The sequence below is a fragment of the Corvus brachyrhynchos genome, unplaced genomic scaffold, assembly GCF_000691975.1.
Source record: "Corvus brachyrhynchos isolate BGI_N302 unplaced genomic scaffold, ASM69197v1 scaffold229, whole genome shotgun sequence".
Lineage (NCBI taxonomy): Eukaryota > Metazoa > Chordata > Aves > Passeriformes > Corvidae > Corvus > Corvus brachyrhynchos.
This window is the reverse complement of record NW_008240042.1, coordinates 8,470,353-8,484,417: the sequence shown is the minus strand read 5'-3', so window position 1 is coordinate 8,484,417 and position 14,065 is coordinate 8,470,353. Positions and strand designations below refer to the sequence as shown.

Genomic DNA, 14,065 nt, shown 5'->3' with positions numbered 1-14,065 from the left:
CTAGCCAGGTGTTTTCAGATTAGATATAAGAGCTCTCTCTGGCTGTAAAACTTCTATGTGCAATTAAATGCACAGAGCTATTTAGAAGCACAGACTTGGAGCTTGTAGAACAACCACCATTTTGGGGATGTATAGGGTTCCTCTTCTGTATTTGAAAAATTACACATTTTTTGTGTTTTATTTCTCTCCATGGTATCTTAAACTGTCCTGTTTTGAAACTAGGATGACTTTAAGGGCAATCAACTGTTTTAATTATATCTTCTGATACTTAGAGGCTTGATACTTATACATGTTAGAGATTAGAAATGTTGATTTTCCCAAGTGTTCTGCGAGTGATTTTTAGTTTGCAATTTAATTTTCCTGCACCATTCTTAGTACTTCACTAGCCTGTCGTCGCCTACCAGTAAGTTTATTAATGCATTGACTATTTAAGGATGATATTGTAAAAAGTTGCTATTAGAGCAGATGCAGGCTCTCCTCATCTATCCACTTTTTCTTTTCTATGACTTCCAGCTGTAAGAGTATTAGAATGGAAAAATTCTGAATCATTTCATGAGGAGCTATAAAGTGTCTTACAGTGGAGATTTCCTACAGATCTACTCACTGCAATTGCATTTGCTGATCTCTGGAACAGACATTTTGTTTAGTAATAAGTTGTTGAACAGAAATTATCTAAAGCTATCAAAACTGTTTTATGAATGATTGATATAGCAGCTCCAAAAACATGAAACAAGATCCCTCTGTTACCTCTTGTCCTCTCATGATTTCAGACTCACAGCCTCACAGTCAAAGTCGTGCTTTAAGGCTGGAACATAGGGGATGTATAAAATGCACTCTTTCTCATTATTTCTGTTCATCTCTCTTTTCTATTGCATATATCCTTTAAACAGCCTTACATTCAATCCCATCATTTACATTTGTTAATGCATCCTGAAGTATTTCGGTATTATTAAAATATGTTAATACACAAAAATGATAGCTGGAAACGTTAAAGCAAGAAAGTGAATACATTACCAAGTTCTGTGCCTGGAGCAAGAGTGTGCTCTCCTGCCTCCATCTATTGATTATTAGACAGAGCCTGCATCTCCCTCGTCTGTGTGTGATACATCCCCAGAGCAGCCCACCACACTATGAGCCTGCAACCCGGCTTCAAAGTCGGAGTTTGGGAATGCTTCATCTGATTGCAAATGGAAATGGTTGCACAGATCAACAGTGAAACACTGTAAGGAGGTGGAGATAACAAAGGGGATGTGTAACAGTCTGGAGAGGTGAAGGGTGGAAAGAAGAAAGGAATTAGCTGGGGAAAAGTTGGAGTAGCTGTTATCCAAACAGAAAAGACAGAGGGTCAAAAAGCAGACAAATGAAAAAGTAAGAGGGAAGAAACAAAATGAAGTGAGAATTCAGAAGGAAAAGAACAAGCAGAGGTTGCTGGAGCTGCGTAGGAGTCTGTGTAGTCCCCAGACACTCTTGGGAGGGTGATGTTATTAATCTTCATGAACCTAGAAATGTTACAGAACCTCTGCAGGAAAAGCACTAAGTTAATGGAGATAAAGTGGAGAAATAAGAGCTCACAGGACCAGAATAACAGATGCCTGATAACTTTCGTGTTCCCTGTGGCCAAACAGGAGTGCTCCAAATGCCAAACTACTCTTCTTTGTCAGGCATTTTGTAGAGTTTTTCTTTCTTAGGACAAGGAGAATGCAAAATGAGGTAGCAATTTTTGACAGAACTTTTCCATTGATGCTTTTTAAAAAGGGATCTGGAACTAGATTTGGGCACAAAAGAAAATTTGTGGTTGCTGAACTACACAAATTCAAATCTTTTGTCATCCTCCCATAGGAAAATGTCTGCAAGAAGTGACCTGAAGAAGTAAAAGAATTACTTAGAGTGGGACATTTTGCTCATACCAAGTTTTGCTTCCTTACAGGTTGCACAAACACGACCCATATCTGATGTGACCAGACTAGGAAAACATATGCCTGGGAGTTTGTAACTTCCATCAGGAGTCCCTCTTGTTTAATAAAGAGCAATGAATGTGCTACTCAAAAATCCAAAGAATGGAAAATCCCTCCACAAGCCGCTGGCACAGGAGGAGGTTCACTGCTCTGCAGGCACCTCAGCACAGTTTGCTCATCTCTCATCATACAGTTTTTGGTCATTTAAAGCTGTTGGTCACAACCTTTTTTTCCAAAGCAATGCCACAGACTGAACAGCCTGAGAAGGTAGTGGATCAATTTTTACCAACAGCATTAGAGGTAGATTCATGGGTTGGAAAAATTCCAAACATTTATTATCTAGCAGAAGTTTCCTTGCATTGCTTTTTCATTATATATATCCAGCATGTCTTCACTGTAAGATGCCACACCAGGACCAACATCACTCTAGCAGCAGGACCCAAATAACAACTGAGACCTTACAAAACTGACCCCTCAGTATCTTTCTGCCCCAAAGAATCTGCATCTCCCAAACCCTTCCTGACCTCTGCAGCCAATAAACTTTGGTTTTAATTGAGAGAGCAACATGCAGCAGAATTTCACTTTGCTACAAATAGATCTGTAAAGACATTTCCAGTCTTGTACTCTTTAATAAATCCCGTGTGTTACTCAGGAGATGGTTTGTAACAGCACCCAGGAGAGCTGTTTCTCTTTCAGACCTCTCCCCTGCTAATGCATAATAAATGCATTCATCACCTACTAAATACTCACAACCCTTTTTATAGAATATGACAACAGCATTGCTCTGTTAGATGTAAATATGCACAAACTAAGCTACTCATTTGTAGGGGTGGGTTCAGCATCCTTTTCTGTTTATACCATCCTTTCTAAAAGGTGTCTCCCTAACACTGAGTGTGACCAGCTCCGAAAAATTCGGCAACAAATAATACTAGCAAAAAAAATTCCTGTGAGCATTATCCTGACATGCTCATACTCAGCTTTTACAACCACTGACTGAAAATGCATGCCTTTTCTTAAATTAGTTCCTAATTGTCAGTTTTCTTACTCCCTGATACCTTCCAAAATTTTTGATCCTGTAAAAATCCCAGCTTCAGGACAGAACTTGGAATTTCTACAATTAATCACCTGCCAGTGCAAATGAAAGCAGCATTCATACTGCTTAGTTATGCATAAATTTAAAGTCTCCCATATATAATGCTTGAGATGATGCTATTCAGATGTGATAGGGGCATGGAAACAAATGTGGATACATACTGGTCTGGCAGCAATTCCCAAAGTGCTCAGGACCAGAAAAAGGCACCAGAAGATACAAAGTCCTCACACACGAAGCCACAAGCAGTTACTCCACGTGTGGTGGTCGAGGTACCCTCTCCATCAGAGTGCAGTGTTCCCACCTTCCCTACCTATCAGACACATCCAAAGTTCTCCAGAAATAACAAAAAACCCCAACCAACCAACAAAAAAACAAAAAAGGAAACTCCTATTTGTTATCTCAACAGCTGGAGACTGGGGGCTATTAACACAAAATTAGTGCTACATTTTGCATGTACATAAGGATTATTTTAGACCAAATGGCTGGCAGTGCACCCTGGGCCTGATAGTGGCAGCTACCCCTACACTCCTACAGAGCTGGTCTTCTGCCATCAGGACAGGGATGCACTACAGACATTTTGCTCATAAGTCCATCTTAATTAGTCCAGTTCTACATAAGAAAAAAATCAAGTGAAATCTCCACTCTCAAAGAAATCAGTTTTCCCCTCTGGACTGTTCTGGCCTGTAAAAATAGGGCTCCAGGGTTAGACACAGGCCAAGGTGTGAAGTACTGAGCTTTGCATTTGGCCATCAGGATGAAGGATGGGGACCACACCCCCATCCCATGTTCACTCCTCAAAGGGCTGCCATCTATCCTTTCTCCAGCTGAAAAGTCTGAACTCAGCTCTCTGCAAAATGCAGTTCTACAGGACTGAAGCAAAATTAGTTCCTCAGGGTATATTTTGCTGTGTCTTATTTTTATTTCCATTTCTAGTCATGGAATACGATCTTAGTTTGGTAGGTACTGTACAAAATAAGCCACCAAGAAAAATAGGATGCCATCTTAGGCACTCCTGACCACTCTCTAGAGAAGAAAATTGCCTGTCTACAATAGCTAGGAAAGAAACTTGGACACCTAAATTAGACACCTCAAGTTACACATGATGGGGGTATACTTATAGCCATTGACAGATCAAGGTGAAGCAAGGTTTTAAGAAAGAATTATCTTTGAACAGAAGATGGGATATATCTGTGGGAAGAGCCCTAAATAACCAAGTTTTCAGGCAAACAAGCATCTAAAAACAAGCAGAAAACTTCAAGATTAGAAACTACCTCTGAAATTAATGCAATGATGTTGTTGTTAATCAATGAGAAAATTCAAAAGAAACATGTAGCTGGCACCACTGAATCTGGAGAAACTGAAGAATAACATGGAGAAATTGCTCAATAAAATCTTATTTCCCCCCTCTTTTTTTATATTGTGTCAGACTGTTATGAACTTTTAGTTCCCATGCTCATCTTTTGAAGTTAGGCTGTAGCTCTCCTCTGAGGATGAAGGCTGAAAGGTCAGGCACAGAGAGTTTGTTTTTTGAGAGATACTATTCATCTGATAATGGTGGTGTTCATTAATTTAGTTCATTCTGGGGGTACAGTAGTTCTTTGGTTTCCCCCACATCCCATCTATGCCAGTATTTAGATGATTACAAAGAAGCAACAAAACAGAGCTCCTCAGCTGATGGGTACCGATCATAGCACACCAGGGACCTGGTTGTCAATGTTTTTGTTACTGTAATAACAAAGGGGAGTGCTCAGGAGTTTGAAGGAAAGACATGACTACTGTCTTGAAGGAAAACATACCTTACAGAAGGGTCCTTAGAGAAAGCATAAAGATGCCTGCTTGAAAAAGGAGTTGCACTGGAAGCTCACACAAACGATTTCCACCTCAGAAATGAGAACACTACAGGGAGAGTCAGAATTCACCATGAAAGGCCTTGAAAGTCAAGGCAATTTTATTTATTTATTTAATTTTTACCCAGGAGCATTTTCAATGGAACTAAATGGAAAAAAAATTCTTTATAGAGGCCCTAGAAAAGAACACTGGAAACTACTGAAGTGACAGGCTGGAGGTCGTATGGACAAAACGTAGACATGTCATGGAAAGTAAATTGGCAAGACTTAAATAGACACACCGGCAATAGAAAGCCACAGGAAAGAAAATTTAAAATGATGAAGTCAGCTTCTGTAGGCTGAAGGTTGAGCTAAGTGGTCAGACATGAACAGACAGCAGAGGAAAAACACACAAATTTTATTTCAGATGAAAGAAGCTCAGCTCAGTTTAAGAGAAGTAAAACTTCAAGTTGTCTTCGTGGAGCCAATTTGTTTGGACTTAAGGGACAGGGATAAGCTGTAGATACAAAAGAATATGGTCTTGGATGTAGGATGGCCCACAAACATTTCAGAACAGGAATGTCTCCACCAACCAACAAGAAGGAGACGCAAGCTCCCCTAGGTGCCATAGGCTTTTGGAGGATGCATATTCCTGAGTACAGCCAGATTGTGAGCCCTCTTTATTTGGTAACGCCTAGGTGCCATAGGCTTTTGGAGGATGCATATTCCTGAGTACAGCCAGATTGTGAGTCCTCTTTATTTGATAACGCACAAGAAGAACGATTTCCACTGGGGCCCTGAACAGCAACAAGCTTTTGCCCAGATCAAGCAGGAAATCACTCACGCTAGTCAGGACAGGACCCAAAGTGAAGAATGTGCTCTACTCTGTGGCTGGGAGCCATGGTCTGTCCTGGAGCCTCTGGCAGAAGGTGCCTGGTGAGACTTGAGGTCGACCACTGGGATTCTGGAGCCGAAGATACAGAGGGTCTGAAGCCAGCTACACTCCCACAGAGAAAGAAATCTTGGCAGCTTATGAAGGAGTCCAAGCCGTCTCAGAGGTAACTGGCACTGAGGCACAACTCCTCCTGGCACCCCGACTACCGGTGCTGGGGTGAGTGTTCAAAGCAGAGGTTCCCTCTACCCACCACGCCACCAATGCCACATGGAGCAAATGGATTGCTCTCATCACACAGTGCGCCTGTATTGGAAAACTGAATCGCCCTGGGATTTTGGAAATAATCACAAAGTGGCCTGAAGGTGAAAACTTTGGTCTCGCTGATGAAGAAGAACAAGAACAAGTGACACGCGCTGAAGAAGCTCCACCGTACAACCAACTGCCATCAGAAGACACATGCTACGCTCTTTTCACCGATGGCTCTTGTCGCATCGTAGGGATGAAACGAAAGTGGAAAGCAGCCGTATGGAGTCCCACACGACGGGTTGCAGAAGCTACTGAAGGAGCAGGTGGATCAAGCCAACTCGCTGAACTCAAAGCTGTTCAACTAGCCCTGGATATTGCTGAAAGAGAGAAGTGGCCAAAGCTCTACCTCTACACTGATGTGGACCCTCGAAAGCAGTTGTGGGAAAAGCTGCAAGTCGGGGGAAGGGACTCACATGCGAGCAGAGAACCAACCCGGGCGGCTGGCTCATTGTGATAATGTTTTCATAGCACGAGCAAGAGAAACTCCTCTTCCTAAATGGACTGAACAAGGTTATTATGGAAGTGGTAAACAGACAGAACCTCTTAAGGGTTGTCTTTTTACACTGTCAGTGGGAGAAGGGAGAAAGGTGGGGGGGAGGAGGAGAGTTCTGAAGGTGTGGTATGATTTTTTTTTTTTTCCCCCTCTTTCTTCTTTTAGGTCTGTTAATAAATCTCTTTATATTCTTTCAAGTTTGGTGCCTGCTTTGCTTTTCTCCTAATTCTTATCTCACAGAAGGTAAACAGTAATGAGTATTTTGGACCAAACCACTACACTAAATTGGTGTTTCTGCCCGGTTACAAACTGAACCCACTACAGTCTGGAAAGTTCTCCAAAAGAACTGAGAGATAAGAGAGAGAGCAAGCAAAGACAGCCATGGAAGGTAAAATGACACAGCACCACAGCAGGACAGCAGTCAGTGACATCTGAAGTTGTTGAAGTGACTGTCGGGCATACGCAGAGTGACCTTTGAACAGGAGTCAGGAGCAACCTGGGTGCCGTTTCAGGGAGAGGAAAAAGGGTAAGGTACATTCAGTAGCATGTAAGATGAAACAGGAGAAGATGAACTCAGATAAACCTTTCAGAAAAATTTGGAGACAAAGGGAATACAGCAATAGTTGGCTTGCTTAGTTGCTGGATGAACACATGTCCATGTAGATCCACTTCTTGATATGTAGGCTAATTCAAATTCTGACTTATTCATTTGAATAAAGCCCAACTCTGCAGAAAATAACTTTTACAGGTGTTCTACTCAAGATAAAACCTGTGAAAACTCTCTCGAAAGTCAATTAGATCAAACTTTATTATATACTCAGAAGTGTTGGTGAGGGAGAGCAAGCCTTTTATTAGACATAGCCTGAATTCTGAGAAAATGTGGTAGTAAGAAAAGTCTTGCATTTAATTTTTAAAGCTATGCACAAAATCTGCTTCATGCTCTGTTAACTGTCACAGACCACTTATTGTACTTCCCAAACACACTGAGCTCCTAAGCTAACCAAGGTAACTATTAGCTGTTTGATAATGCCTGAAAGTAACGCCACACTGTGTTTGTAGTGCTTTCTGGTCAGGATTCTAATTTTTGTCACTGCTGTAAGTTTTTTAAAGCCCCAGATATGGCAGTAAAGATACACAGGATTATGGGAAAAAAAAATAGCCAGACCACCCATGATAATCAAAAAGTAAGGGCAGTGGGTGCCTTTGGTACTCCAAGGCACCTGCCAGCTCTAAATCATGGACTGTACAGGAGACAGTAATTGCAAAATAGAGAGCCTGCACCTTCAGCTGTGGGACTGAACACATCAAGCTCTTAAGGGTACTTGTTAACCTTATCACTTGTAGAGCAGACACAGAACATCTCACCTGCCCAAGAAGCATCAGCTCCAGAGGCAGAGGGGAACCAGGGAACTGCTGTTTGGGTTGATAATTAGCCTGCTAACCAACAGTTGCATAGTGTAGCTGATCCCCTGGGTGTGAACTGAAATAGGCTGGAGAGCTGTCCCAGCATTGTTACATGCTCTCACCTCTTCTGCTGCCTATCCCTTTCTTAGCCACTGCCAAACTGCTGAGTCATGGTGCACATCCAGTATTCCAAAAGTCTGTCTTGGTTCTCTTTTGTTTTCAGTGTCTTTTCATTGGGCTACTCCATGGCCAGAAATGTTCACAGGAAAGAGGTGGGGACTTCCATACATTAACTAGATGTTTTGCGGTGCTATCAGTGAATCTGTCACAAGAACAGCAATTCCAATGGCAAATTTTTAAGTATATCAGGATAATTAATGAATTCAGGAGGGGGTTTGGCCCACCAAGGTAAATATTCATGATGTCTCTACTGCTGTAGACAAATTAAGAATATCCATAGTCAGTTACTGACAATTTGTTCTAGCACAGAATTGCAAATTGTTATTACCCCTTTCTTCCCCATACAAGTAACCTTAGCAGAGCTTTGTTATGGTCTATTCATAAATACTTTTACTATTACAGTATTTTCAGGAGGGTAAGACTGCCATCCACAGTGTCCAGGGAAAACAAATGGGCTGAGCAGTTGCTAGCATGCTTCCACTGGCATTGCAATTAGGATCACAAGGAAATCCACATCTCAAGACCAAATTCCTTTTGACACTGTGTGCAAGCTGAAAAGGAAGTACTAGGAGCCTACAAGGAGTTTCTCTTAATGCACCATCCAGAAGCATTGTTTTACCAGACAATAATTCACAAGTTTTCTAGCAGCTAAATATTTTGCAGATAGAGTTAAATAGACAGAAGAGGTTTCAAACACATTCAGATTCCACCTGGGAAAGGAATTTTCCACTCTGTACTACTGAGAGAAATGAAGACGCTGTAGGCTATGGTATCGTGTTCAGAGGAACAAGGTGGGTAGAATAGGGCATTAGGCACTATTATACTCCAGGGAAGAAAGAGCAGACAGGGGCACAATGGAAGAGCTCCATTATATTTTAAATGGGAATAGTTCCAAGGATAGGAAAGCCTGTGGTGCTTGTAAAGGATTAAGCAGGGTAATGTGCTTTTTAAGAAGACATAAAGAGGTATGTAATGTGATATGTTTAAGCCTAAATGATTTTTCTTGGAGTCCTCAATGAATGTTTAAGCAGGCATGACTTGGGCCTCTGTAAATCCTCTCTGAATAAATAACTTCCACAAAAATAGACATTCCTATGACAGAATGAGATGCATATTTCATAACCTATGCAAAAAAAAGGAAAATCAATTTGAGATACATGAAACGCTTAGGAATAATAAAGAAAAAGGGAAGATAAAAGTGAATATTCTCCAGAATTATCCAGGCTTATATAAAAATACAGCTACCTCCCCACCCATGTTGATTTCACAGAGCAGGAAGACAAACAACTGAGTGCTTCCCTACCTTAAATTCAGACTTTCGACAGCCTTTTGCTGCCTTTTGAGAGAAGAAGAGACAATAAGTGGAAGAAAATATCTAAAGTACCTGTGCTTTTCAGGCTGTCTCTTGTTTGAGGTATTTAAAACTTCTCTCTCTTCAGGGTAAATCTATCCAGCTGCTCTCTAGCTGGACCTGTGGTATTTATAGCTGTTCATTATGGATGGAACAGGAGCACACATGGTGATATGTATGCACCTGATTTATGAGAGGAACAGGACCAATAAATATCAAAACCTGAAAACTTACAATGGCATGATCTCCCCATCCTATTTCTCTTGCCTGCCCTGCCCTCCTGCCAGGAAAAGGAGGTCAAAGCAGTAGAATGCCTGATGCAAAGTGGGACTGTGCAATCATTGTCATTTGGCTGTATTGTGTTTGCACTCATACAGGTGCCATTCCCCACGAAGCCACTGGTACAGCAAGCAGGCAGTCCTGCGGAGTGAGGGAGGTCATGCTCTGGGTGAACCAGTGGTGGGTCCCTCTCCCCTTCCTCCTGTTTATATATACATTAGCATTAGACTGCTACTTTCCTCACAATAAAATGGTGCCACCTCCACTGGAGCTGTCAGAATAAAAGCAAGACAAAACTAAAGAACTTCTAGGATTTTACAAGAATATTTGGGGAAGTGTCTTCTGTGAAGTTCCTTGCAAACCCCATTTAACCTCTGAGGTGATGCAGCGAGGAGAGTTGTTAAAGATGGGAGTATTCACTTCATCCCTGCACACCTCTCTCCCATGGTGGTCCATCCTATCTCACTCCCTTCATGGTCACTACTCAGCTGAGTGGAAATCCCCTTCCCTGTACCTATTTGGAGGCACTCATTAAGTCTCTGCTGTCTCACTTGGCACTCCAGGAAGGTTTGCTGAGGTGATGGCCAGTCACGCTTTGGTGCTGATGGATGGGGGAAACAAAATGAGGCACAGAGAAAGACCTGCTGGTTTAGCTTGCCCGGGGTTATAACTGGGTTAATAGCTCTGATGTAGCCAGTTAAATTCATTAAAGACCCTGAAGAGCATTATGAAGCATATAAATAGGCCAAGGGGACCCATGAATTCTTTCTGAAATGTTGTCATTTTATGAAGTGTGTTACAGAGATTATAATCTCTGCCTTTTATCATATACCTTTAAAAACACTAGTTTTCCTTGCCTAAGATTAGCTTTCTTAATCCAGCTTTCTTCCTGAGCAGGCCAACTACAACTTCCCAAAAACTTCTGTGTGAACAGCAGCTGGCAAATAATCATTTTCGGTGTCATTTCTTCCTGTAAACTGAAGAAAGGGGAGAAACTGTGCACCCACAGGTAGATGTGTATGTTCATTAGAATCAGGCCTAAGACCTCAGATTTTTTAAAACTGGAGGGTGGGGGCTTGCTCACTTGACACGACTTAGTTTTTTTTGACATTGTGATTTGCTTATTCCTGGGAAGCAGAAGCATGAGAAATTAGGAACTTGGATGTTTCTGGTTTTGTAGGTTTTGCCATGTTTCCAGGAATGAGAAATCAATGACTGTAGTCTGGAATTACCTGCCAGCAGGATACACCACTTGTTTGTTTTTTTCAGCTAAAAGCTGTTAGTCAGCACAGCTGTGTTTGATGTACTCTGGGTTTTGATCCTTCCAAAACTCTTTTTATAACTTGGGAAGGGAAGCCAGAAGGAGGGAAGGTTTTTGGTTTTGGGGTTTTTTTTTTTTTTTTATACATACAAAAAGCAAACCCCAGCTCTATCAGTCACTTACAAACTGAGCTAAAATATGTTTTCTCAAAAAAAGCAATTTCCTCTAGCCAATAAATCTTCAGGCCCTTTTTTCTTGCTCTTTCAGCTTATGACTTTATCTAAAAGGGTTTCAAAAGTGCATTCCCCAGGGCCTCTCTTGCCTCTTTTATGCTGTTTAGTCCTTCAGAGGAGAAAATATGATCTTGGTTATCCAGAGGTTGGATTGGTGATTTTTAAAACTCCAAATAATCTTTGTTATTTTGTAGTTCTATTATTATCAAAAGCTCACCAGTGATTTCATCATTCTTCTTAACATACTCTTTTCTCTTGTTGCTATCTAGAGTGAGAACACCGGAAATTACACATTTTCCTGGCCAATGGATTTTGGTGGAGACAAAATCGGAGTTCATCTGGATTTTTACAAGTCTCTAAATCGAGATTGTGACAAAGTGAACACACAATTCATGGATATTTTCTCTAAGAAATCTTCACCTTTTGAAGTTTAGAATAAAGTCAGCAAAATATGATATTTCTTTGATTTGGTGGTAGGGGAAAAGCTTGTTTACAGTCACTCATTAACCTATATTGACTCTTATACTGAATCCTTTCATGGACTGGTGTTTCTATAAAAGCTGTAGCTGTCAGCCACAATTTGGGAGGGAACTATTCCATTCACAAATGTCCCTACAAAGAGCTCTCAAAGTATTTTTCCATTGCTAAACCTACTACAGAAAGCGGTTGTGAGACTCTTCTTTAAAGTCAAATCATTCATTCCTGCCTTCTTCTCTCAAAACAAACATGACCCAGAGCTACAACAGAAAGCCAGGATTTTCAGTGTCAGGAGACTACACAAATAAGATAATCAATGTCTTGTATTCTGGGGTTCTAAGTCCAGTGATCCTATTTCCATTTTGCACCCTTACAAACACACTCATCTCCTGTAAATATACCTGTAAATACTTTTTGGGACAAACAGTCAAGGTACTCACATATCAAAATGCTATTCAATGCCACAAACCTGAGAAGTCCCAATCCTCCGTGCCAGTGCGATGGGCTTTCGGAAATTGGTTCCAGGCATGATCATTGCAAGGGTGCAAATGCATCCCTTGTAGCTAAAAGCAACGACTAAGCAAACATGGTGTTACACAGAGCATGTCCAATGGGAAGCATAAAGGAAGCGTGCCAGTACCTTCTGAATGCCTGCGGTGGACTCCAGGACGTTGTTCTCCGAGCCGTTGCTCCTGTTGATCATGCGCCACATCTGGGAATACATGCTGTCCCTCTCGAAGGGATTCATGCCTTTCACTCGCACATGCTCGTACACTGCAGAGTCCAGGACGGTGCCATAAGGAATATCCGTCTGCCTTGAGAGATCCTGGAGAGACCTTAATTGTTGGGGGAGAAAAAGAGACACAGGAGACTTTAATCCACATTTTCAAGAGGAAGGAGCTGCAGGCAAACAAAGGGCAACTCAGAGGAAGACAGCTCTCAAGACACTTTCTTCTGGTTGGTTTTTTTTTGTTTTTTTGTTTTTGTTTTTTTGTTTTTTTAAGATAAAGCAAGGCTGAAAATTTGTTTTTATGGTTTAAGACACAAAGAGGAATATGAAGTGAAAGGAAGGGGTAGAAAAAGTGAAAATGGATGAAAAAAGAGCAGAAGGAGTAAGAGGATCCTGGGAAATGCCAAGCTCGTTTGAGCAGGGGCGAGGCAGGGAGCATTGGAGTCCTACAGAAGTTGGGTACCTGCCTATGGTGCAAACACACACCCTGCTGTGGGGAGCTGGTGTCAGCACCAGGACTCATGAAATCCAGCCCAGAGCATCTGGGCTGAGCACCTCTGTGTGTTCCTGGGTTACAGTGTGAAGGGCAGTGTGGTGGGGGTGTTCCTGCACTGAACTGTGCATCCATCACATATGTCACATCCTGTATTATTTTCAGCAATAAGATTTCTTTAATGATCTTGCACTTTAATGAACTGTTTTTTCATCACATTTTCATGTTATCATGGTTCATGTTATTTAGTCTAATAAATTTGTTCTGTTTACATGTTGTCTAGTCTTACCCTTCTCTATAAACCAGAAAAATAAACCATTTTAGAAGTTTCTAAAGTATCCCAAATGTGGTTTGATCAACCTGCTTTGGACTTAAAAAATGTATATAAAAATCCTTTAAAGTTTCCTTACCTCTTGGCCTGTATTTTCCTTTCCTGCAGAATTGCTCTCCTGTACCTTTGATTCTTTAATGGCACTCATTAAAATTTCAAAGTGACTACTGCAATATGTCTACTGCTTAAAACCCATTACAGCTTTCCCAGCCAAATTAACTGTGTATAAACTGCACAAATCTAGTGGGTGACACATAAGGACAATCAAGGAGCTCAGTGCTGTCTTAAAGAAGGCAATAGCAAATTGTAAAAGCTTATTGCAGACACAGAAAATGCAAACAGCAATGTAGGAAACTCATCAAATTCCAAGCTGTATTTCTGAAAAATGTAAATATGAAGGCTAGTGAAAATGGCCCTATGGGGCGGGGGGTGGTAAAAATGGAATTCTTATATGTTGTAAGGATGGCACTGAAGAAAACAGTAATCACATTTCACAGGATGTGTATGCCATGAACAAAACAGAAAGCAGGAAAAGAAGAAATCAATAGAGATCAATGGCAAGGGTTTAGATGTTAGCTAAGTATAAAAGAAATCCTTTGAAATTTAGACATAGGGGCTTCGAAAAACATTGACCAAGAGCTAAATTCTAGTTAGATAACATATAGTAATTACAAGGAAGGGACGAATGTAATTGTGAGGTGTAAATAACTAATGGTATTGAAATCCCTCAAATCATCTCACTTTCTCCAACAAGATCT

General features: G+C 41.1%; 1 protein-coding gene across 4 annotated transcripts in view; it reads right to left on the bottom strand.

Moving 5' to 3' along the window:
• GRID2 (glutamate ionotropic receptor delta type subunit 2) overlaps positions 1-14,065 on the bottom strand; it is a 698,771-nt gene that overhangs the window by 83,457 nt on the left and 601,249 nt on the right. For all 4 annotated transcript variants that reach the window (XR_001865225.1, XM_008641318.2, XM_017744249.1 and 1 more), the window contains exon 13: positions 12,394-12,589. Coding sequence is in view for 3 of the 4 variants with exons in the window: in XM_008641318.2 (XP_008639540.1) it covers positions 12,394-12,589 (196 nt within the window). In the remaining variant the exon portion in view is untranslated. The remainder of the gene's footprint in view (positions 1-12,393; positions 12,590-14,065) is intronic.